The following is a 24,942-nucleotide window of genomic DNA, read 5'->3' on the forward strand; positions in this document are numbered from 1 at the left end:
ATCAGTCAGTACCTCAGCTCTACACTGATACTGGGCGAACTGAAGTCCACCAGGTTCCATTGGAAGCACCTGCAAATGGTTAGTAGTTGAGTATAAGATCACACACAGCTAATGAGAAGTGAGGGAAAAGGTTTTCAGAGCACAACTGCTCTATAGGAGTTGCTTGCCTGCAGTTTTGCTATCATGCAGGAAGCATGAGGTTGGGAGGACATGAAGCCTTGTAAGAGGTTATCACAAGTTCCTCTGCTGTCTCTGGTACTACTAAAAGAATGTCAGAGTCACTGGTGTAGCCATCAGTGTGTTAAGGGCTTTCTGAAGCCATAAAAAGGTAGAAGTAATCCTTCTTAGGCCTGGACTAGGTACAGTAACTTGGGAGAACTTTTCTGAAACTACTAAGGAATCTCTTTGCTTACTGATAAGCAAAGACTCATGATAACAAAACAGAATGCCTGTTTAAAGTAGAGGAGACTATTGAGTTTTGGCAAACACTGAGCATTGGTGCTCTGAATTCACAGGAATTTTTAAATGAAGATGTTGCAAACCTTGGCTTTAGACTCAGCATGCTGAGCTGTCACTTCTTGAGCAGCCCTTGAGTTGCATCTCTTGCTGTGCATAAAGTTTACTGCAAAACTTTCATAACAAACCTGCTAGGTGAAACTAGCTTGACAGTAGGCTTTGGCAATAAATAGGAGGGTTGTATTAAATGAGGAAAAATGTCAAGAAGGTCAGATGCTTTGCTCATTAAAATATATGGAACATGGCAAATGGTAAGTGTTGGAAAGGAGCACATCATTAGAAGAGTGTTGCTCAGAAGCATACAGGCTCTGGTAATGCTTCAGCCTGTTCAGCTGGAGTGGTTCTTTTGTGTAGATTAGTGTCATGTGGTCAGAGACGAAATAGGGGAAGAATACATTAGCTTTCTACCTGAGACCCTCTTGAAAAAGCTGCCACTCCAGTGAAGAATGCTGCTAAGCAATTCTTGAACTGCATTTAGTGAGAAGATGAGCAAGTTGTCCTCTAGTCTAATTTAGGACCTAAAATAATTTTGACCCCTCCATTAGTAGGGACATATATAGGCATAAAATTGTCATGTAAATGGATTTTCCCTTTTGGCCACCAAAGTAACGCTGTGTTTAGGGTAATGAAAGGCCACAGATCTGGTAAAATGTGCTAAGTGTGTGTATTTTGTTCTGTTTTTTTAAGGTAACTTTCAAAATGCAGAGCCTCCACCTCTGTCCTATGGGCCAGTATATTACCCAGTTGTGTCGGACCCTTTCAGCCAACAATCGCTTCCTGGGTTTGATTCCTTAGTACCCACCTATCGCTATGTTAGTACCTGGCATCCAGTAAATCCACCATATGGAAATTCTCCTCAAACTGCTAATGCTGTAAGTTCTGGACCACTGCACCAAGTCAGCTATATTGCCTCACCTAATACTTCATCTCATGACGTGCCTCAAGGAATGTAAGTTAGGAAGCTATAAGCTCCCTGCTTGCCCTTGATTTCTCTTGTTTGTCAACTATATGTTAATACTGTTTTGTAAATGTTATCCTGTCGTAGTAGGCTGTGTCAGTTGGTAAACTGCATTCCAGTTTCATGTTTCTCTTTCGGTTTATGGTAGTGCTAGTTGGCTTGGCAAGATATTCTAGTCTATTAGGTAGGAAAGCATAGGAGAAGAGTGTACACAAGCTATAGTGCAGGGAATACAAAGCTTGAATTTGACTTACATAAAGGATTTGTAAAAACACACGCTGTCTCTGAAGGAGTGTTGCATCATGTATCATTGTGAGGGGTTGCACTAGAACACTAAGATGCACCTGGTTCTTGTTTAAGCACTGAAATAGGCTGTCAGTATAACTATAGATAAAAATTAAGCACAAGGTGATTAGAGGATAAAAATGTTTGAAATAGATTGGCATTCTCAGATTTCGCAAAACAAAACTTCTTTGCCACTTGTGGTTACTTGTAATAGCTGTACTACTTCTGTCTAAATTAATTCTGCATAGATTTCATGTCTCCTGAAAGTGTAAGAATACTGTTTTGATCTGTTGTGTATTGCTGTTTGTTTGTAAGATTTGTTTTGTGAAAGCTGCTACACAAATGGTGGTAGACTTGGTGTTTAATTTTCACTTATAGCACAAAATAAAAGCATTGAACACATGAAAATGAGTGGTCATTTATCACTGGCAGTTTGTGTTCTTGACAATTAGTCATCTAACAACCTGGGCTGAAGAAATGTAGTTGTCTTGTGGGATAAGGCTCTTCCAGCCTTCCATGAGAAAGTAGCAACAGCTTTCAGCAGGAGAATGAAGTGCAGTGGAAAGCTCTAGCTGTATTTTTGTAGATAAGTTTAGGAAGAAAACACTGAAAACTCAGCAGTTCTTTCAAAAGACTTTATGCACAGGCTCTATCCTTGATAGAAAATTGCTCTGCACATGCAAAATCAGCAAGATGTGGGTGCAAGTTGTGCTCTGCCTGCAGCCCTAGGGACATCACTGTGGCATAGGCCTATCCTGGGGTAAGAAACAAAGGCACAAGTGTGGGTTATGCCAGCTCAGTGCCAGAGACCCTGGAAACCAGCAAAGATATGTAGTTAACAAATCTTTTACTTCTTTGTAGAGGCAGTCTGTTGACTACTCTGACTCTCTTTCCAGGTGATGGTGAACTCTGCAGCAATCTCAGCCTCAACAGGTGTTTATGCTGCTCCAGCTACAGGCTTCTCCTCACATTCTGCTGCCTCCACTCCAGCCAGTGTCACAACAGCAGCTCCCCCACAAACAGCTGTTCAGCCAGTCATAGTATCTTCCCTTTCTATAGGGAGGCCAGGTAGCGTGTACATAACATGGCTATGGACTTGAATGTTTTCAGCTACATCTTTACCTCCTTGTTTGTTTGGTTTTGGTTTGCCCCCCCATCCTAGACAAATTATTAAAAGGGTTAAAAAAAAAAGTATCACTTGCTTTGTCTTAAATTACATAACAGTAGTTGGAACTTCACTGCTGACTTCTTGTTTTCATGTTTTGAAGGGGACAGTTGCTCCTGAATTTGCATGGGAATTGGAGGTCTCTGCTTTGGGTTCCCCCCTCTCTACCTTTAGCCATCAATGTCAAGTGTTTTGCTAGAAAGTTCTTCAGAAAAGGCAGAAGGTGGTGGCAGCTCCCTTCTTCATACAGTTAATTTTCCTCTTGAGTTGAGATGTTGGTTAGGCCTGTAAAAGTAAACTTGGTTATTCAGCCTGCTTGTCCTATTGATAGCAAGAATGAGCTTGTCCTAATGTGTAGTACTCAGGCTGGAGCAGAAATTCTCTGGATGGTGAAGGTCATTTATGATTACCTGCGTTGCCAGTGTATCACGCACAATAGCTTCAGCTGTTTCTGCCTTCTCTGGCAGATAGTGTGGGAGGAACCTACATTTATCAATAGTGAGAGGTGTTCTCCAGTGCACTGCTCCCAGGGTGGTGTAAACATGGCACCTTACGAGCCCTAGCATCCTCAGAATCCTCCTCAGAGACATCACCGTGGATTTGGGATGCCAAGGTATGAGCCCTTGGAGCCCTGTCTGAGATCACCGCTTGTTTTCTGCTAGTTCTTGCTGCAGTCTAGTTAGGGGAGAGTTTGTGCAGTGGAGTAGGTAAAACTACAGATGAGTTCCATCTGAGAGGCACTTGCTGGTAATTGCACCTTTTACCCTTTAAACTTAGGGGATCTGCCCGCTTTATAAACAGGCACAACATGGTTGGCCCTCAAATAGCATTCTGCCCCAGGCCAGGAAAGAGATGCTATCAGAGCTATGACAATTTCTCCTGCAGGCCCTGGTAAGTCGATATAAACGTCTTTACACAACATTGCTCTAAAAGAGGTGGGGAGGATGGTGGTACGTGGAGGCCTGAGCTGGCTGTTGGTGGGACAGTGTGAAACAGTGGGGTATTTGTGCCTCTCGAAAAAAGAAGAGAGTTAAACCTGAGCAAGGAAACCCAGGTGAAAGTCCAGGTAGTGGTGGTTCTTAACCTGCTTTCTTGTTTTTGAAGCTCATACAGCCGTAGCCGCCGTCAGATGCAGTGTGTGAATAAGGAATGTCAGTATGGGTTTGTACCAGGCAGTGGCGAGGAGCCTCAAGCCCCAGAAGAAGCTATAAATTTCTATGACATTGAGGAAGAGGAGGACACTGCTTTTCCTGCTTTACCAGTAAGTTGTGAACGAGGGATATGTTAAAACCTCTTGGAGAGAGAGGAGGGGGAAGCTGCATGAATGTGCAGCACTTCTTTACCTAAACATACAGCAGCTTTCTTTTGTTTTTGTTTGTTGTTTTTCTTGGAGTAGGTTTTGGCAGTGACTGTTTTTGAGAAGGGGAAGCTGAAATGAGTCTACATCCTGTAAAACCTGCTTAAAACCCCCATTTTCCTAAACGTTCCCCTTCTTTTTACTTCGCCACGTCAGCAGCACTTGTTTTCTCTTGAGTATATTTTCATAGAAGTAGAGTCACATTTCTGCTTTCTCTTGCTGTTTGCAAGAAGTAAAACCAGGTCCCTTCCTACTGTGGATGTCTGCATAGCTCTAAATATAGTGGGAGAAAGCTTTTCACTTGTTTGCCACACTGTAATGTATTGTTTCTGTAACTAGATTGAGCAACTGTATAGTGATAGCCTGGATTGTTGCTATGAATTGATAGTTGTGGTGTTTGGGGCTAGCATGTTGTTTCTGAAACTGTTTCTTCTGCTACAGAAACAGCAGCAAAATCAAGGCCAGATTGGTTTTAAAACAGACTTTCTGTGGTGGTGTAGAAAAAGAGTCTTTGTATTCTTAAACTTCCAAGTAAATATTTTTTTCTTTGTACATAGCTAAGTGGTGGTTAAAATGGAACTGCAGAAATGGGAGAGGGGGAAAAATGTGTTTCCTTCAGTATCTCTTTCAAGTAACTGTGGCAGCAAAAATATAGTAGGGATAAGTAACTTATCACAGTTTTATTTTAAATTCATACAGTACTTTTGGTGTTGATTGTATTTGATTAAAGCTCTTGAGGCTTTTATTTTCCCTTCCTTAAGAGAACATTCTCTTTTGGAACAGTTGTAAGCTGTGCTTGTCTCCTTAAGTATGAAATAGCTGTACATTTAGCTTGGCAAGTTAATAACAGCTTTTCAAGATGGAGGAGCCTGGTAAAAAGTCAAAGCATTATGAATATTACCACCAAATAGTTAATTTTATTAGCTGTTTCTAAAAGCTACTGTGGTGTTTCTAAAAAAAAAAACCACACAAAAAAACTAAACCAAAACACAACCGAAACAGAAACCAAAACACCAACCAAAACAAAACAAAACCAAACCAAAAACAACAACAACAAAAAACCCCAAACATATATACACAAAGTGATTTTAGAGAGTAATTGATGACAGTCAGAACCTTTGTATTTCTGCCTCTGAGGAGGACTTGACTTGCAGAGACATTTCTTGGAAAAGGGAAGAGGTACCACAGGATTTTTTATCCTCCTTTCTCTGAAAAAGTATTCATTAGACTAAACTCTTAAAGGAACCAGTGAAGTGTGTGACTTATTTTATGGAATTGAATTAAGAAGTGTGATCTCCATGATGGAGTCAAGTGTGTTTCCACCTCAGTCATGAGTGCCATTTGTCATTTCCCAAAGTGAGCCTCTTCCACTGTCAGGCTTTAGCTATGAATAATGTCTCCTTTCTTCTACTGTCAGGAGACAGCTTTGCTTATTTCTGTACAAGTGGTTATCATAGTTAAGTGTTGGTGCTTGATCTTCTGGTATTTGTTTGTCTCCTGAAGTAAAACTTTTTCTTAAAATTAGAAATGCTGACTGATAATTCTGGTATGGAGTAAGATTTTTTGCATGTTTTCACTTACCCTTCTGGTAGCTGGATTGTTCAGCATTAGCCATGGTTATCATGGCCATTTTGGACCCTTTGATATACATGAAAATTACATTAATTGATATAATACTATATGTATTATCTGGCCAGTTAACTTGTTTATTGGTTTGATACACAGAGTTACCTCTGTGACTTGATAGATGTATTTTTGCCAGGGCTGTTTATGCTCAAAGTTAACTTTTTGAGCTGGCAAATATTGGCTGTGGGGAAGAGTTAACAGCATGTCCTGGGGCTGGTTGATGGATGCTCTCTGTAGATCGGGAAATGCTGCCTTCTTATTAACAGCTTAAAATGGTATAAAAGTTTGAGATTGCTGGAGTCTTGTGTTGCACTGCAGTAGCTCTACATCACTTACTAAAACAACTGCCAAAAATGCTACAGCTCTACCTAAAACACAGCTAACCTGCTTCAGACTTCAGCACTTTCCTCATCTAGAGATTACTTGGTCCAGCTGCAGCATCCCTGTGTTCATGTTCCTAGTTTTGTGCTTAAGTGTTCCAGTGGCTTATTGCTACAACAGTTACCTTTTCAGAGGCTGTAAGATAACTTTCAGCAAAAATTACACAGAATTCGGGTGGTTTGTTTGAGAGCGCTTTTTTTTATTGGGGGGTGCATGTCGTGTATGTGGTCTGTGGGTGCCAAGACATGGGCTTGGGGTCTTTTTTTCAGGGAAACCTAGTGTCAGCCTGGTGTTACTTTGGCACGCAGTTTGATTATTGCCTTGTGACAATTTGGTACCAGACCAATGCTCTGGGTTTTTCATGCCCAGCAGAATTGCCATGACATGGGGTAGCAGGCTATAACTTGCAGCCATAAGCATAGATTATCTTTAAATAGAAGCACAGAAAAATCCATTAGTATTTATTCCTGTTGAGAACTATTATTTTCTTTCAGATTTATTGCTTTTCTTTCTTTCTTTCTTGGGCTTCTTGAAGTATGTTGCATAATAATGCATTTTTTTAAAAAGGATTTTATTCTGAAATGTAGTTTTGCCTTTATTTTTTATGGATGAATTTTCAGCTTTAAAAGGGAGAACAGAAGAATTGTGCAGCCAAGTTTGCACTAGTCATGCTTGCCACCTTTTCCACACTGTGTTTTTTATATATAAAAGGCAGCGGCTCAAATTAAATTAACAACTGAAGGCTGTGCAGGAAGGATCCATGAGCTGGCAGCACCACAGGGTGTTTGTCTTTAGATGTGAGCACTTCTGATTTCATAGCCTTTTTAAACAGTCTTAGAGCCAAGCCTCTTTCTTGTGAAAACACAGGATGAAAGTGTTTAGCTGAAGTTCTTGTGCTTTGGAGTGGGAGCTTCTCATTATGTCAGCTCTTCTAAACTGCTGCAACTCTTTCTGCATTTAGAAGGAGCAGGCTTTGGTCTGACGCTGTTTACCTGCAGGTTGCCAGACCCTGGTGTGGACTTCTCTCTGAGCACTGATTACTACACAGAAGTAAAAGAGTGGTATTTTGGCAGGTGTGCTTGGGTCTTGCACCAAAGGACATGTCAAGCCTGTGACCTCTAGCAGTCAGGCTGCAAGTGCATTGCCCTGCTCCCCCTCCTCCATCCTGCACTCTGCAGCCAGAGAAGTGCTAGTCCTCTGTGCATTAACATCCCTTGCCTTACTGATGTCTGCTGGAGGCTTGAGTCCCTTTCTGAAGTCTTTTGAATTGTAAAATCCCTCAATTATCAAAGATAATTATTACAAATACTGTAGAGAGAAATTATGCTGAGTGTGCCTGCCAGCAGCATTACCCTGCTGGACTATCACTGGCTATCGCTCCTGTGCTCTTTTATTCCCCTTGTTCACTTAAGAACACCAAACCAATTCCTACCACAAGTTGTTTTCCTAGCTCAGTTGTTCCATTTTACTTTTAGCTTCCAGTTCTCCCTGCAGTGCTGCTGGATACCATCTCTTTTATCAAATTACACCATCAAAGACGGCATTATTTATGGAAGATATTCAACATATAAATCCAGACTCAGAGTAACTGCCCAAGTTACCTGCCTTTTCATAAGGGAGGAAGGTAAAACCCTTGGACTAGGACTTTATAGCTTTGAAATAAGATCAGAGTTTAAATTTTGCAGGGCAGGTCTGTATCAGGAAACTCCACATGATCAAATCACTGCTGCTTGCCAGATTTCAGAGTCAGCTCAGCTGTGACAATATGAAGCAGTTCAGCCAGGATGAGCCATAGGCTAAGAGCAAGTACACAGGCAGTTACTGCAATTTAGTCATCTCTGCAGGTGTGACAATCTGCAGTAACAGGGACATGTGCCTGAGTCCTGACACAGTGTTTTTATGTGTTGGGCTCAGTTCATGGCAATACTTTCATTCCAGATGCTAACTCTTCCCTCAAGCAGGTGAACATTTTGCCACTAGTTTTAGGCTGCTGGTGCTTACCCCAAGATAAGCATCATTCTGTTCTCATAGCTGTGTTGAGTATTTGACTTTGCTGTGTTAGGGAAAATGGTCTTTTAAGAGAAAACAAAATATCCTCAAATGATTAAATTAACAGATGATCTAACTCCCTCTACCTTCTCCTTTATATATTTTTCCTGTTCCCTACTCTGGCTATTTGCATGTTCCAATCAAAGCTACGATTGTGATTTCTGACTCTATTTAAACCAGTACTTTAAAAATATTTGTGACAGTCACAAGCAGTAAGTGTTTTAACGTTTGTGGTGATTGTGCAAATGCGTGATTTGCATTACCTTGTAGGAAGCACAAGTAAAGAGAAGATAAAATACACTGTAAAACTTAATCCTTTGCTTCCCACCCCCCTCCCTGGTCAAATCTGGTATTTTCTGCTGCTGCACATCTGTCTGACTCTGAGGGGAGGGAAGTTATTTCCACATACAGTTCGGTGTCTGATTCTGGAATAGGAGGCACAACTGGGTGTTCAGGGTGCCTTAACTTTGAAATTCCAGCCTTTCTGATGTGAGTGGGAATGTGCATATTCAACTTGGCAATGTCATTTTCTAGTAAAAAGGAAAAAAAAGTAGCCTTTTGTCTTTATGTGGGTATTTAAAATTCTGTAGCTGTGAATTACTGTGGTCCTGGGTTTTGCAACAGATTTTGGCATGGGCTGTGTTTATTTCTGTGTGCGCCTACATTGTCTCCCTTGTGCAGGAACCTTCTTGGTTTCAAGAAAAGGGATATTGCCACCATTTAACTTGAGGAAACTCTTGTTTAACTGGAGGATTGACCAAGAGCCTCTAGTCATTGTTGGAAACCTTTTAAAATCTATCTGCATGTCTCTAGTACTCTAGTGAGATTTGGAGGACAGCTTCACATAAGCAAGTTATGTTAATATAGTTACATGCTGTTGCTTAATGACTCTTTTACACTATTAGCTATATTGCTGTATATTCCAATATTGCTAATGTAGTTGTGCTGGTCAAAGGATATCTTTGGGGAGCAGATTAAAATGGAATTACATTTACTTAGACGTCTTTGTGCAGGAGTAATTGCATTCATGCAGTGCATTTTATTTGCTAACACAGCAGTTTGTGACTTTTCTTTCGTAGACAGGATATAATTCATGGTTTGGGGTTGCTTTGTTGCATTTTTATTTTTTTCCCCACAACCAGGTAGTGTTCAGCTCTTGCTCATGAACACTTGCTCAAACTTGTGTTCATTACAAGGACGCTGAGGTTTTGGAGTGTGTCCACATAAGGGCAATGGAGCTGGGGAAAGATCTGGAGCACAAGTCTTACAAGAAGTGGCTGAGGAAACTGGGGTTCCTGGACAATCCAGCCTAGAGAAAAGGAGGCTGAGGAGACCTTCTTGTTCTCCCCATCTCCCTGAAAGGCAGTTGTAGTGAGGTAGGGGTCTGTCTCTTCTTCCAAGAAACATGCAACAGGATGAGAAGAAATGGCCTCAAGTTGCACCAGGGGAGGTTTAGATTGAATATTAAAAAAAATTTCTTCCCCAAAAGGGTTGTCAGTCTCTGGAGCAGGCTGTCCAAGGCAGTGGTGGAGTCACTATCCCTGGAGGGATTTAAAAGCTGTGTAGATGTAGTACTATGGGACATGGTTTAGTGGTGGCCTTGGCAGGGTTAGGTTTATGGTTGGACTTGATGCACTTAAAGGTCTTTTCCAAACTAAGTTGATTCTATGATTATAAATTTAGGTGGCCAGCTTTATTGTAGGTAAGCGGGACTGTGCCATGTCTACAGAATCAGAGTCCTTAAGTGTTCCTCTGACAACCGACAGTCCTTGAGAAGTCTGTGCTGAATGTGTTTTTTCAAAAGTATAAAATATCAGATCTGTTGCTGTTCATAAATGTTTATTATCAATAGGCAGCTGGAAATGTTACATCTGAAAAGGTAGAAACACCTCGAATTTCAATAGGCTTACATTTTTGGGAAAAAAATTAAATGCTTTATTTTTTTCAGTTTACAGTTAAGCTAAAAATACACATAAAATAAATAATTTTATTATGTACATAATTTCATTTTTACATGTTATGCAAGGGAATGACATGGAGTCTACACTACGGACAGAAAAAGTTGCAAGTAGAAAAGTACATAAAATTAAGCATTTGTTTTTGCTTTTTGTTCTCCCCTTTTCTCCCTCCTGTTCTCTAGGAGTGGCTATAACTAGGCAACTGGCAAATGCTGAGGTCCCCACTCTCTCTTTCCATATGCAAAATTCTTACATCTAAAAGCACTTTTGCCTGGAAAAGTCCAGCAAGTTTTTGACTAAAACTAAAAGAGGAAGGGTGGGGGAAAAAAGCCTCACTTTCTTTATCCCATGAAGTCACGTAGCATTCTAAAATATGCTCAGGTGTGAAGCTGTCTCTGATAGTTGTTTTTTTTTAATGAATATTTAATTTTATATTAAAACTCAATTGCTAAAAAAACTGCTTGCAGAGTAAGCCTGGGTCTCTAGGGCTTGCCACATAGAAAATACTGAAGCATCTGCTACTATCCTTTGCTTCTCAAAGATCCCAAGCCCTCTAATTCCTAAACCCACCTTTATAAACACATTCAGTAGTTTTTAAATATGACTGTACGATACCCAAAAAATAGCTAGACCAGAAGTGCCCCCTTGCTCAAAAACAACTATTTATAGTACAAAGGCATTTCATTCTGTGGGCTAGAGGTATCCCAGTGTTAGGTAAAGCCTCAAAGGCCAGCTCTTTGATGGGTCAAGTCTTGTCCTAAGCACATTGTTTCTTCTGGCTTAGGAGTTAATGCTGATACAGAAATGCTTTAAATGGGAGATGGAAAAAAAAGATCCTCACAAGAAAATCTCCTGTGCTGCAAGGAGGACATGCTAGCCAGGAGAAATGGGCTGTATTGCTGTCTGTAGTTGGTGAGCTCTTGTTTGAGAAGGGTCTGGGAGTAAAAGAACTGCAAAAATCAAATTGACTTTTAAAATTCTGGGTGGTTTGAGCTAGGTGGGTGTTCTTGTTGTTATGGTTGGAGGGGTTTTTGTTTTGTTTTCACACCTTAAAAAAACGGAGCAGGTCAAATAAGCATCAATCACTTCTGCCTTTTAAATATACTATTTTAGATAAAACATTTTCTTTTTAAAACAGTTGTACTTGGTCATGGATTTACTCCAGAGCAGTAGTTGTTCTGAGTGGAGGCAATTATGTGAGTAATATATAAATGACTTGTTTGTAAAATTGTAATTGCCTGAAATGGGGAAAGAAGTAGTGTGAAAATTAAATTAAATTACAAACTGCTAGAAAATATGCTAATGTGGCTGGCCCAGAGTGCTCCCCACCTCCTGCAAAAAACAATCCAGCAAGGGATTGACTTTATAGTTGTTAGGTTTCAGGTTGCACATTCACCAAAAACTACAGATTATTTTAGTAACAGTTGATTTTGGATGCTCTTCCAGTGAGCTGATTTATTATTCACTGTAGTCTCACCGATTCAAAATAATTTTATCATTACAGGAACGAGTCACTAATGCCTCCAGCACACCCGGGCAGGCTGCAGCGACCTGGGGCTGTGGTGCCCATGGCCCAGGAGGTCCCACTTGTGAGCAAGAGGTCCTTACAGTGCATCCACTCCAAAAACAGCTTCAGAGCTTTGTTAGTTAAGTAAACAACTTTCACTAATTGTAGGCAGTACTAGTGGTTTGGATGTTTTTTGCTTATTTTTTGTCATTCTGTTTGACTATGGAATTGCAGTAGAGATGGGAGGTGATTCCGTTTCCCTGGAAATCAGCCTTTGAGACTGTATGAAGGTTTCTCATAGACATATCTGTGGGACACTGCAGGACAAGTTAACTGGTTGAAGGAGAACTCAGACAGAAATTAAACCAGAATTGCACCTATTCCTGTTTAATTGAAATATGCTTTTCTTTGGGATTTTGGCCTTTCAAGAGCAAAGTTGAGAAGTCCCAAGGGAAGTAGGACTTACACTTAATGGTGTGAGAACAGCAGGTGCTTACGTAGTTTTCTAACTGCTAGAAAACCCAGCAGTAAATCAGATCCTTGCTTACACTACTAGTAACCGTCCAAATACCCAGTGCAGATACCCTGCAACTACTGCCATTCCTGGAAGGGAGCTCAGAATGCTCACTGTTCCCTTTCTGTGCAAATCAAATCTTGGAGATCCTGTCACTCAAACCAGGGGCCTTTATCCTGAGTACGCAGTAAAGAAGAACAATTGTACCTACAGAGAAATCAGGGCAAAGAGCCCCCTTGTGGGGCACAGGAGACAGGAACACGAGGTTCCTCCAGCAGCTGCCCAAGGTGAGTGTCCGGGAGCTGCTGGATCCTGATCCTGCTTCTGCTCCCTGGGGCTAAACGGGCAGCAGGTAGATTTTGTTCTGACCACAGCCTCCCTTTGCTCCAGTCCATTGCACACCTTCCTGTGAGACCTTGTTACCTGTGTGACTTGCCCTTGCCAGTGATGGGGGAAAAGGGAATTCTAAGGAGATGATGACATGTGGTGACTTTTTCCCATAGCCCTACTCCAATATTCTGCCATGTGTGCGTGCGTCAGTGCTGGGCTGCCTGTGGAAGCTCTCCATGCTGAGAAGTCTGCATCAACCAATTTTAACCCCTTTAAAAGGTAAGGTTTTATATTTATACATGAATATATTTGTTTAGATATTCTTAATATTTACAGTGGCTGTTTCTGCTAAAATTATGTTGCATGTACCATCAGAAAAAGGATGAAACACAAATACTGTAAGGTGACGTTAAGGATGAGACATAAATCACAAAAGCAAGGGTGTTAAGAGTTTAGACTTCCACGGTGTGCTGCTCCTGCTCTCTGTTGCAGAAGCCCCCTAAATTCCCTTTGTAGGAAACCATGCTAGTTTTCTAAATGGAAAACTATCTTAACGGACATACAGTTAAATCCTAACCTGAATTAATTGTAAGAAAATAAAAGTACATACTACTGCTACAAATATTAACTACTTACTGTATATAGCGCCTTTAATTTGAAGATCCGAAAGTGCTTATAAATAATGAACTAACCCCCCTGCGAGGTAGGTAAGTATTATTATCCCTATTTTACAGATGGGGAAACTGAGGCGTTACAGAGGTGAAGTGACTTGCCCAAGGTCACAGGTGAGTCAGTGGCAGAGCTGGGATCAGCCCTCCGCAGTCCTGCCCTCTAATCCCGTGCTCTAGCTGCTGTGCATGCTTCCTCTGGAGGGACCACAGCTACAAATACTGGAGTATTTACATATATACCAGTAAGTTAATAATACACAAATGCAAATATCCAAATTATCTGCAGAGATATGTCAGTTAATTTCTTGCTTCTGAAACAACTTCTTTAATCTCTGACCTGAGTACAAACACATAGCTCTATTTGATATTCTTAACCCTGGATGTTATTTGTTAACTACTTAACAAATATTGGTGATCATCTGTAGGTGTGCTGCTTTAAAAAGGGGATGAGAGGTGAGAAATAAAGCAACTTCAAGAGCAAGAAACATAAAGGCAGGTGGTTGGCATCTCTGTTATTCCTAATTCCAAATTCCTTGCATATGCAGAAGGATTATTATTGAAGCCCCCAGAATAAAGGCTGGGTGTGTGCCAGCTCTAGCACAGCTGTGCGTCTTGAACCCAAGCCAAGGAAAACTTTAACTCCTCCAAGTGTCCTGTCAGTTCCTACCTTGGTGGCCTGCACAGACAGCACAGGGGTAATGCCCTTAGTTCTCTGACAGAAATAACTAGCACTAAAACATGTTTTCTTTTAGAGCAATTGAAAATGGAAAAATACTAGTGAGATCCCAAATACTGTGACTGCAAGTGAATTAAAAAAAACCACAGGTTTCTTTATCAAAAGTATTTTTCACAAGATATCTTAATTTCCCTCCCATGAAGCTCCTGTTCTTGAGTAATAATAATTCACCAGCTGCTAGAAAGTCTAGTGCTACCGAAGGGGATGCATAGATGCAATCAAACATAATTTTGCCTCTTGGGGACCAATCTGACAGTTTTGCAAACTCCTGGACATGTGTATTAATCACAGCCAAAGCAAATATTTGTGTTAAATTCCAGAGTCAGCTCCAACTAGCTCATAGCTGGGAGCTGGGAAGTATCTGAGTCATGAAACAAAGCCCAGGGGAGCCCCAGCCAAGCAAACATGTGACTCTCGCCTTTAGCATAACATGAAATTTCTGCAGACTGCATTATCCATCATGCCACTCCAAGGTGGCAGTTCCTACCCCTGCCCTTTCAGGACTCGGTGGGGAAACATGACTCACACAGTTTGCACAGAAGGGATTTGTGCTGCCCAGTGTAATTTTTACCTGTTTTGGGGGGACCACTGCAGAGTTAATAGCACTTCATTATCTGTACCTGTTAATGCAGTGCTGCATTTGAATGACACAATATAATCATCACCAGCAGCAGTGCAGTTGCTTTCCCAGAAAAGTTCAAAAGCCTTTCTGCTGTCTGAGGATATGAACCCTGCATCTGTCCCAGCCTCAAATTCAGTTGATGTAATCTGTATAACCGTACTTGAATTATTTTCATTCTTACTTGCTAGACAGGAAATACCATAAAGATCTGCTGGCCCCATGTCAAACAGAGTTCATAAACTGCAGTGTGGTTAGGTTAGGCATAAAATGATTCAAACCTTCATCCCCCTGTAGCAGCTCTTGCTAAATGTTCATCTTTCCAGAAAAATGCTCAAGTTTGGTTTATTAAACTGTAGGGCTTTTATTGTGAGCTGCTCTGATGATTGCTTTCAGTTGGTCCTGACTGCAGCTCCTGCGTATGGATGGATTTCTCTCTTAAAAGACTGAGGTACTGGATTTCTTCATGAATAATCAGCAGTCTGCTTCTGACCCTCAGTTCTGCAAGTCTCCTTGTGTAGTGCCAATGTGAGTGTGCTCAGCTTTTCATAAAGGAAGAGGAGATGTGGTTTTCAAAAACAACTATAACCCTGCAATTACTATGGAGGCCTGGAATCTGTTAGTACAAAAACGCTTTTCACTTTGCCTTAACTAACACATCTAGAGGCTTAAATATTTTGGGCTTTATACTGCATGCTGGTAACAGGACCAGTGTAACTTACAAGCAAGGAATGCAGAAACATTTCTGAATCTCTGCTCCTGGTTGCTCATTTTTCTTGACGTTAGAGCTGGCCTAGAGCTATGGCCTCCACCTTGAGGTATTGAAAACTTCCCATCAATTCAGTGTGTTGGCATCTGCAGCTCTGCTACAGGAACTGGCTGCATTGTTGACATTTATCTCTCTGATATAGGTGTGCTCCATCACAGCCTTCCAGTAATGCTGCATAGATTTGCAAGGGCAAAACCTGACAAGGTGGTTTTCCTTGATGAGGGAGCCAAGTTTAGAAGTTGGACAGGGTATCCAACTGCAGGCATCTCAGCATCTCTTTTGTGGGGACTGCTGTAGAGAGGAATCCCTTTCCTCCTGACCCTCCATCCTGCCGTGAGAGCTGTGCCTGCCCCTTGCTGTTAAAATCTGACCAGTGCCAGTGAGAGGTGTAGATTTTCCAGCATTATGCTTTTACAAAAGGAATTAACAACCCAGTTTACAGAAGAGGTGATTTTTGGCGACCACCCCTGGGATATGCTCATGCTTGTGTACCCTCTCCTGGAAACAGAGCCGTAAGTGTGACTGCAGGAGCACAGCTCTATTAGATAGGAAGGCCATTTCTGAGCTCCTGGTCAGGACTTGCTTCCTCCAGGAAAGCAGCTGACTAATAACAGCTCTGAAGTGATGGTAAATAAGTTAAAAAACCACAAACCAACCACTGTTCAACCACTTTGCTGGGGTTGTCTTGCCCCCTTCTCTGATGCTCTTTCAGACAAAAGTAGTGACATTGATAGGCCCTGTCCAGACACTACCACAATAGGGGGGAAAAAAAAGACATCTACTGCTGCACTTTTTTTGTTGCACCTTACAAAAGGAACTGCAGAGACTTTCTAGGCTGCCACATGCAGTTTGAGCTGCTATTGCTTTTTCAGAAATGCAGCCCACAGGACCAGGGAAGATGAGCTCTATTAGCACTTGCTGTACACTAGGAGGACGGTTTTCTTCCTGAAGCCTGGCACCCACCAGAGAGGCAGCAAAAACTGAGTGCAGCAGTTACGTAAGATTAGGAATTTCAATAAATGGACATCTTGAGGGGTGGGGTGTAAGAGCAAGGCTTAGGGTTGGGTTTTAGTTCAGCCCATTGTGAATGTAAGAACCACACTCAAATTTGTGTTTCAAGCAGCTACAGCTGGTTTTGGGTCAGTTCATCCATTCAGAAGGTGCTAGGAAGGTCCTGGCTTCTACTCTCAGCCTAACTGGAAGGTTGCTCTGCTCCCTACAGGGGGAATTTCTTACAGGAATTAGGTAAATAAGCAAATCATTACATGTTCTAGCTGGATGATCAAAAGGGTCTCTTGCTCAGTAACAATCTACAATATTAATATAACAAAATCACACACACAACCAAAAGAATCAGAGGTCGTATTGCTTAAAGAAAACAAAAGCCAGTTATAACCTGAAACTCTTCCTCAAAAGACTTTAAATGTGATTCTCAGCCTCCTGTGAAGTTACTGCTCACCAGCTGGGTGTGTTGATGAGGAGGATGGAGCAGGATGCAGAGCTGACAGTGCTGGGAGCAGCAGTGATAACCCAGGAGCAGGGGGATGATGATGGGGGGCACTGGAGCATCTTTGACTTGGCTACCTGTGTGTCTGAAGTCTGTGGGGTTTGGAGACTGGGACTGCATCCAAAGGGGCTTCCTGTGGTTTATAGTGACCTTATAAATGGTAAAACTTTAGTATTTGAGTGTAAGATAAGTAAATTAAAAAAAGGTGCAGATGGCTATAAAACAGGCTAACATAAGTAGTTACACACTTTTTTCACCTGTGGAGAGAAAGGAAATAGTAATGTTGGATCATATGACAGCAAACCATCACAAATAACTGGCTACCTTTTCCAGCAGGTGTTCGATAGCTTTACTTATAGCCGAGTTGTAACATGATCCTCCTGCCCATCTTTCCACTGGTTTATAAACAAGTCACAAGCCTCTCCCCATGAATCAAACACATCCTCTGACGAGTCTATAAGTTTAGAATTAGAGGAACAAATACTGGAAGCACAGTGAAGGGAGCTGGTACAAACCACAGGGCACTCCTTGCTCTGTCCCGTAAGTCTTGTGTTCCCACTGTAGCCCACCTCATTGAGGTTAATTTCACTTTTGGAACAATTCTCTTCTCTCTCTTTATCAATCTGAGAATATTTAATGTCTTTCCACATGTAGTGTGGCTGAATAATCCCATCTGAAATAGTGTACATGGGTTCTGAATTTGGTTCAGGTACATGTCCGTTCATCTTGGAGAAAAGCAGGCCTAGTCTCTTAAAGGACTCCTTCTTGGAGCTGGAAAGTCTCTGAACTCTGTTTCCGTTTCGGACAAAGGAGCGCTTACTGATCCCATTGCTTTTTGGCTTATCTTCCACCATGTTGATCCCAGACATAGTTTTAATTAGAGCAGATACATTGAAGTCCTTTTTTTTGTTGGCTACATTGAAAGACACGCTCTTGGTTTTGGGTTTTTCTCCATCACCATCTTCATTTGTTTCATCCTTTTGGGACACCTCTGTGCTGCTGGTAGAATAACTTCTCCTCTGGGGCTTCCTATTTCCTAAGAGGTCAAGAACTTCGTAACGAAAACTTGAGATGTCCTGTTTTAATTCCTAGGGCAAGAGGAGAAATTAGTTACACTTAGCAGCTTTCTGTGACATGAATCATGTTCCCTTGGGAACGTTCAGAGTTATACAAATGGCTGATACCAAATCACACTTACAAGAATGTCACATACATCTTCGTTAGTCAGTGACACACCAAAAAAACATACTGGTAATCCTGAGAACTGGAGACCTTGCAAGCTCTTTGTTTCCGAAGGCTGTGGGACCAGCCTGCTTGACCAAGCCCCTCTGCCCACCTACCACATTCCCTGCACACCCTCCACCTCCCAAGAAAGTTACCTTGAAATTTTCTTCAGTTAACCCTTCATTGGTTTTGGAAGTTCTTATCATTGCTGCGACATATCTTTTCACAAGACTTCTTATCACTTCCTGGAATAGGAAATGATACAAGTGACTGAACTGCTGGCTCAGACCAAACTGTTCTTACTGCATTTCACAGAGTTCTTACCAACAGTGGTTCTCCTGACTCTGCTGTGTAAAAAGATAATCACTTGCCATTAGAAACAGAACAATTTCTGTTAAACAGAAGAAACCTTTGGAAAGGTTGTATACCTTCCATCTTGAATGCTCGCTTGTCAGCTACAGCAAGCAGCTGATTTGTACTTGTTTGTACAAGTAAAAGTCACTGAGAAAAAATTCTTGATGTTCTTACCTGTCCTGAAGCCCTTTAATCTTGGCTGCTGCAAATTTTTAAGATTGCCAATCTTGTGTATGTGCTGTGTACCCTGGTAGGCCAAGCTTGCTGTTTGAAGATTGTTTATCAAGTATTTGAAAGCCAAGGAGGGTACGTTGACAACATCTAACCTGAAGAACAGCCAGGAAGCACTGAATCACATTCTCAAGACTCTAAGGCCTCTTGCTTGTCTATTACTGGGGCTGTTTGTTACCATACAGATTTTGGGTAGGATGAGATGCATTTTGTTCTGTGTTTGTGTATGTCTCTGCTGGATTTACATAAGCAAACTGTACATTTGTACATTTATCTGTGCCAGCCATCATACCACAGATGTTCATCTCTATATAAAGACTTTTCCAACCCTGCCCTTCATTTCCCTCATTTCATAAAGAGGGATAACAAGTGTGAGCAACACCAGCATGAAAATGGTCTCTGCATCAAGGCTTTACTGGGAGGATTTTTAAGATGTCCCATTGTTGGTGCCTGTAAGCTGTGCTGTGAAGTCAGAAAGTATCAAATGTCTGTGGGCAAAGGTGATTAATTACATTAAACATTTACTTCAGGTAAAAAATACTCTTCAAGATGTTTTAAGCAAGACAAATTAATAATGGTATTTGACAGTATAGCCTAACGTACCACCTAACATTCTGGAGAATTCTTTTTACTTCCAGCATGCTGGTGTAATACATCACACTGTACTGAAGCTGGTGTTTTCAATACACTTTAATCATTCTGTAGGTTGACTTTAATGAGTACTTGATCATAGGCAAGCTGAGAGTAAACAAAACCAGCAAAACTCAACAAAGGAATTATTCCTCCTTCCTGAGCAGTCAAAAACAAAAGAAAATCACAGCCACTGCTTGAGGTAGTGAAGCTTTACAAAAAAGAGGAGAGGAACAATTCAGGACTGTGCAAAAATGCTACAGGAACAGAATGAAATGACAGCCTGATCCCTCTGATGGCAATGGGGATGTCACCTTTGGTTTCAGCAGCCAATCCCATGCATGGCAAGTTTTCCACTACTTCAGAGGGTGTGAAAGGCTGCAGTGACTTACTGAACCATCCTCCCTCTAATGGGGAAATGTTTTAATCCATGATAAGCAAAATCCTCTTAGGGGACTTATCAAAATATATTCCAGAAGCAAGCAAGAACTGAGGTATTAGAGAATAACCAGAAAGAAGAAACAGCAAGTAAAAACTTTTATCTGCTCCACAGTTTACCTGGTAATGTTGACTCTGAATCAGGTTGTCAGCGTGTCGTTCCTGGAAAGAGAAAGGCAGATCTGTTACCTGTTTAGTCCTGTCTTTAGAGCTCATGGTGGCTCTTAGCAAGATATGGTCCATCAACCTTCTCCTGCACCAGGAGCAGTGGCCCTTGCCAACCTGAACATGCACAAGCACACCCAAAAATGCAGTATAAAACCATGCAGCTCCTTACTGTGAATGTTTTGAGGTTTTCATGCCTTTTCTGTTCATTGTCAGAGTCATTGCCTGGGCACAAATGGTTGTGAATCCACTTGCAAAGGTACCAGAATGATTTGGGACTTGGGACAATGTTAAAAGGAGGGGGCAGAGTGGCACCTTCATCAAAGTAACTCATCCAGAGCTTCGTCCGTGCAAATTTCCACTCAATATCCGCATGGTCCTGTAAGAGAAGGAAAGAGATTATCAGCAGCTTCAGGTAGGCTTTCCTGGAGCAAGTGCCTGCAGCTGAGGAGGTGACATGTGAGCAATAAAGGATTTCTCCAGCTGCAGACAAAGCAGCATCGCTTCTTCCGTCTCCCTTGCTGGAGATGTACTTAAAAAAGATCAGAGTGAAATGCAGCTAGAGGTAAAATGCCAGCCACTGAGAAATGAGATGATAGCAATAGCCAGCAAAAAGAATTTCCCAGGATAAAGCCTGGCTTCATCATTTAGAGGTTGTGCTTATTAGTTCTCCAGTACAAGAAGCAAGAAAACAAATTTCTTATTTTGCCTTTTGCTAGCACTTTTATCATCACAAGCAATTGTTTATCATGTCCAAATCCAATGAATTCTCACATTCTTCCCTGGAAAAGGATCCTTTATAGTGTTTTTTTATTTGATTGTTTTTTATAGCATCCATTAATTCAGCTCTTACAAGGCAGTGACACATTTTATGGGTGCCGTATTTTAAACCTTGCCTCTGTGTTATCCTTATACAAAACAGGAGAGGTTTTACTGTTTGGTTGTTTGTTTTTTTCATTTATCACCATACTAGCTTGCTGTGCTCTAGTGTTTTTCATCTCATCAAAGTAAAGGTGGAAAGTTAATAGCATCACAACGGCACAGAGAGGCACACAGTCACCAGGAAAGGAACACTGAGCCTGTGCAAGACACTGACCACACAGACTGCAGAATGGTGATCCCCAGACCAAGCTACTTGTCATCTACTCCTTGGAGGTGACAGGCTGTTCTGCCCAGTAACAGATTGTATATTCCCTTCAACACCAGGCTAGACACATCTACCTACATCTGGGATTCAGAGAGATACTGCAGCTATTCAAAACAGATTTCATGTTGCTTTGTACTAGTGCTAAAGTTAAAAACTGCCACGGTTTTCTATGTTCTGCAGAAATTCTGATATTAGACAAAAAAAGAAGAAATAGTTTGAAGCCAAGCAGTGCTGAACAGAGCTTACAATAGTACACTGAATTTAAATGGTAAATTTGTGTATTGTTATCATTGCAGAGTATAGTGCTACGCTGATGGTTTTGACATTTTAGCTGTTCAGCAGTTACATCAACAGTATCTGACATGACATTAAACTAAAGCCCTGATGATCCAGGCTAAGTAGCAGTGCAAGGTAAGAGAAAAGGACAATGCCAAGATTTTAAGTTTGCAAAGAGATTTCAATCAGGTTGGAACAAGCAGCCTTCTTGTGTGAGGGATGCTGGGCTGCAGTGCAGCAGCTCTCAGAAACAAGCAGTGAAGTGTACGACAGGGAGTTTAATAAAATATGGCTGAACATAATGCCCAAAAAATTACAACGCCGGCTTTCTGGCTACACTCCAGTGCTCTGACATGGGTAAAATATGCTCACATTGTGTCAGGAAGGTGTAGCTGACCTCCATTTTAGTAGTGTATTCAAATTACATGCAGCTCTTGTTTTAAAACAGCCGCCTCAGTGGCCCAGTAGCACATTAGCCTCTGCAGATGGTCTGAGTCAGCCCAGAACACTACTATTCCCTGCCAGCTTCCTGAAGGAGCTGGTTTCAGGCTGAAAGTAGACTTGGAGCATCAGACCCCATAAGCAGGGAAATTGCAGCATCACCATGAAGTATTAGAGGCTGATGCTGGTAGAAATGCAGTTCTGGGTAGTAAAATACGCAGTTTGCAACTGTAGAAATAATTGCCACCAAACGAAAAAAAAAAGACCCGCTTATTTTTTCTTTCTTTGTCTCTACCTGCAGGCTGCAGTAAGCTCAGCAGAGCTAGAGGAGAGCAGCACAACCTGGTGCCATGGAGCTGCTGTTCCGACTTCCCAGCTGACTCTGTGCTCTGAGCTCCACATCCAGCCCACAGGACACCTGCCTAAGAACTGCTCAGAGTTAAAGGCAGAACTGTCTCAGTTTCTTCCAGAAGCAGGGCTGGCTGCTCCTTGCTCAGTCCTAAAGGCTCACTCATGCCCATCGTTCTACCTGAACATTTCCTGGTCTGGGCAACTTCAGTTGAAACAGTCTTCAGAAGAAGAACTGGCACTACAGGCCAGGTAAGCTGGAGGGGAGGGCATGCTGCTTGCTGGGAAGGCAGGAGATCAAATCCCAATTGGTAGGGAAGGGGCCTGAGCTGCAGCTTTCAGTGCTCCACCTGGACATGCCAAGAAAAACCCAGTGGTGGCTGTACCTTGGAAGGCTGCAAACAAGAGGTGCATTCCAGCCCAAGTCATCTGATGATTCTATGATTGCTGGTTCAAGTATCTAAGGCATTTTGTAGAGGATTAGGTGCTTGAGTCAAATCCTGCTGTGAGTAAACCTTCCTTAGGGTAGGCAGGGACTACAGACACCTGGCAGCACTGGTACTGCTGTCTGGGGCTGCTGGAGAGTTCAGGGTAAGGCAGGAGCTGAAGGAGAGTGCAAAGCCTCTTGGATGGATGTGTATGTTCAGTTCTTTGTCAATACACAAGCTGGTGTAAATGTCCTACTGAGGAGTCAGAAGGGAGAATGCAGTTTGGAGAGGGTAATTTGGAAAAGGTTTTTAATCCACCCTTCTCTTCTGCATAGGTCCATCAAAGCTCCAGTGTCTATGGTGGAGCAGGATCAGGTGTGGTGGCAGCAAGTTCCTTCAGCACATTATAAAAAGGCCATGTCCTGGGCAGAGGTGATTTAGCAGCAGATGCTGGATGCTGTTTGTAGAGGAGGAGAACGTAAATCTGTAGCTTGGTGCCTGCAATTAGTTTCTGGGAAAGGATGGAGGATAGGGGCTATAAAAGTTTTTCTGCACATTTTGTGTTTTGAGGGTTTTCTTTGTTCTTTCATTTAAAAATTGCTTATGGGGACTGCACAGGCTTGACTGGGGGCTGAATGCACGTGCAAGGCAGCGCTGTGGAACTGAGCCAAGCTTCTCATTGGGGAAGTTTTGTGGTTGTTCTGAACAAATCCCTGTTGAGCTAAATGTGCCTGTGGCCAAGTCTGGTGGATGCTGGCTTCAGCCCCACCTGTATATCTTCCTATGCACTTTCATTCAACAAGTGCACTACAACCTCTCTTAAAAGACAGATCGTCTGTACAAAGCTCAAAGTATCTTTTCTTTCTCTTTTCTGCTGCTGTGGATCCACAAGGGTTTACAAACTCAGGCTGCCTCAATTATTCACCTTTATGTTTTAAGAACCTGAGCTAATGAGATGGGAGCTCCTGGCAGCAATTTTGTGTTGGAAATATATAGCAAAGAGACATTTCAATTTTGCTGATAATGCCTTTGCACACCAGTAAACTGCTGCTTTCTTGGTTAGAGCTCTCTTCAGTGCCCTAAGCAGTGAAAGCTGCTCGCACAATCACATCTTTCCTACTCCCCCTTCTGTTGACTACTGAGAGTACCATGCTTCAGCAATCTTCGATACCCAATTGAAACCTGAAGCACTTAAGAGTTAACATCAGTCATTGCGGTGGCCATGGCCCAGTGGACCACCAGATGGGCTCTAGCTTTTTGGTGCATCTACCCAGTGACTGCAGGCAACTGGGAAAGAATTACATTTTTGAGAGCGGCCTGAGTCTGAGCCTGCTTTGCCTCAAAGCTGTTGCAAAGATTGCACATAGGAGAACACTCAAAGCAAGTTCCTGAACATCAGTACAGTGTGAATCCAACCTGAGAGTCCTTCTCTTGTTCAGCTGACAAATTTTTGGTAACCCTTAGGATAAGCTAAAAAACATCCACTAGCTTTGCAAATGTGACCTTGTTGCTTTAGGAGTTTAAATCCAAGTTTGGATTTCACCATCCACTGTTTAAGCTGCTGTGGCTGTCTTGTCCTTGTTCTTGTCACCATTTTCTTTTAAACACTGCTCATCATTTCAACTATAAAACATTCTACTTCTTAAAAGGCTGAGCCTTCAAGCTCAAAGAACACATGAACTCAAAAGAAAACAGCATTTGGCTTCTCTGTGAGGAAAAAAAACCTGTATCACTTACTATCACAATACGAATATGTTAAAATGGCCACATAATCCTCTTTCAAATCTCTGCCATTTGAAGTAAGAATTAATCTCCCATAGAGAGTTCCCCGTGGGATGGCTCAGGCCATCTTACTGTAGCAGTTGTGAGGATTTTCTAATTCAGTTAAAGTGATGTATTCACAGATGTGCCAGGTTTTAAATAATTACCTGCTACACTAATTATCCAAGATAATTCAAACATTAATCTCCATCTTTATCTCTGTATAGGAAATCTGTTTTTTACATTTTGTGAAATGTGTTCTATAAAGATTTCCATCACCATCCCCTTGCTTTGGCCATATGGTTTAGATCATTCTGGTACTGCACCAGCAATGGGAGACTGCTTCAGTTCTCTGTTTGAGATGGCTGCCACCACAGCAGCCTCGAGGTCCTCAACCTCTTCATGTGTTTAGTATATCAGCTCCCTTGTAGCTAGAAAGCTGACAGAGGAGAATAACTTGTAAATTAGCACATAGGAGCTGAAGAAGGGGGCTGTCCCATGGGAAGCCTGTGGGGAAATCAGGCCATGGGAGCCTGATCTCATGACTCTCG

General features: G+C 41.9%; 1 protein-coding gene across 1 annotated transcript in view; it reads right to left on the reverse strand.

Moving 5' to 3' along the window:
* Positions 1-10,159: 10,159 nt before the first annotated feature.
* TRPC5 (transient receptor potential cation channel subfamily C member 5) overlaps positions 10,160-24,942 on the reverse strand; it is a 68,952-nt gene continuing 54,169 nt past the window's right edge. Inside the window, exons 7-10 of the mRNA XM_051629923.1 lie at positions 20,163-20,369; positions 19,946-19,987; positions 18,328-18,417; positions 10,160-18,036 (exon numbers count right to left, since the gene is read on the reverse strand). Coding sequence (XP_051485883.1) covers positions 17,302-18,036; positions 18,328-18,417; positions 19,946-19,987; positions 20,163-20,369 — 1,074 coding nt within the window. The 3' untranslated portion in view covers positions 10,160-17,301. The remainder of the gene's footprint in view (positions 18,037-18,327; positions 18,418-19,945; positions 19,988-20,162; positions 20,370-24,942) is intronic.

The sequence above is a fragment of the Apus apus genome, chromosome 12, assembly GCF_020740795.1.
Source record: "Apus apus isolate bApuApu2 chromosome 12, bApuApu2.pri.cur, whole genome shotgun sequence".
NCBI classification, from domain to species: domain Eukaryota; kingdom Metazoa; phylum Chordata; class Aves; order Apodiformes; family Apodidae; genus Apus; species Apus apus.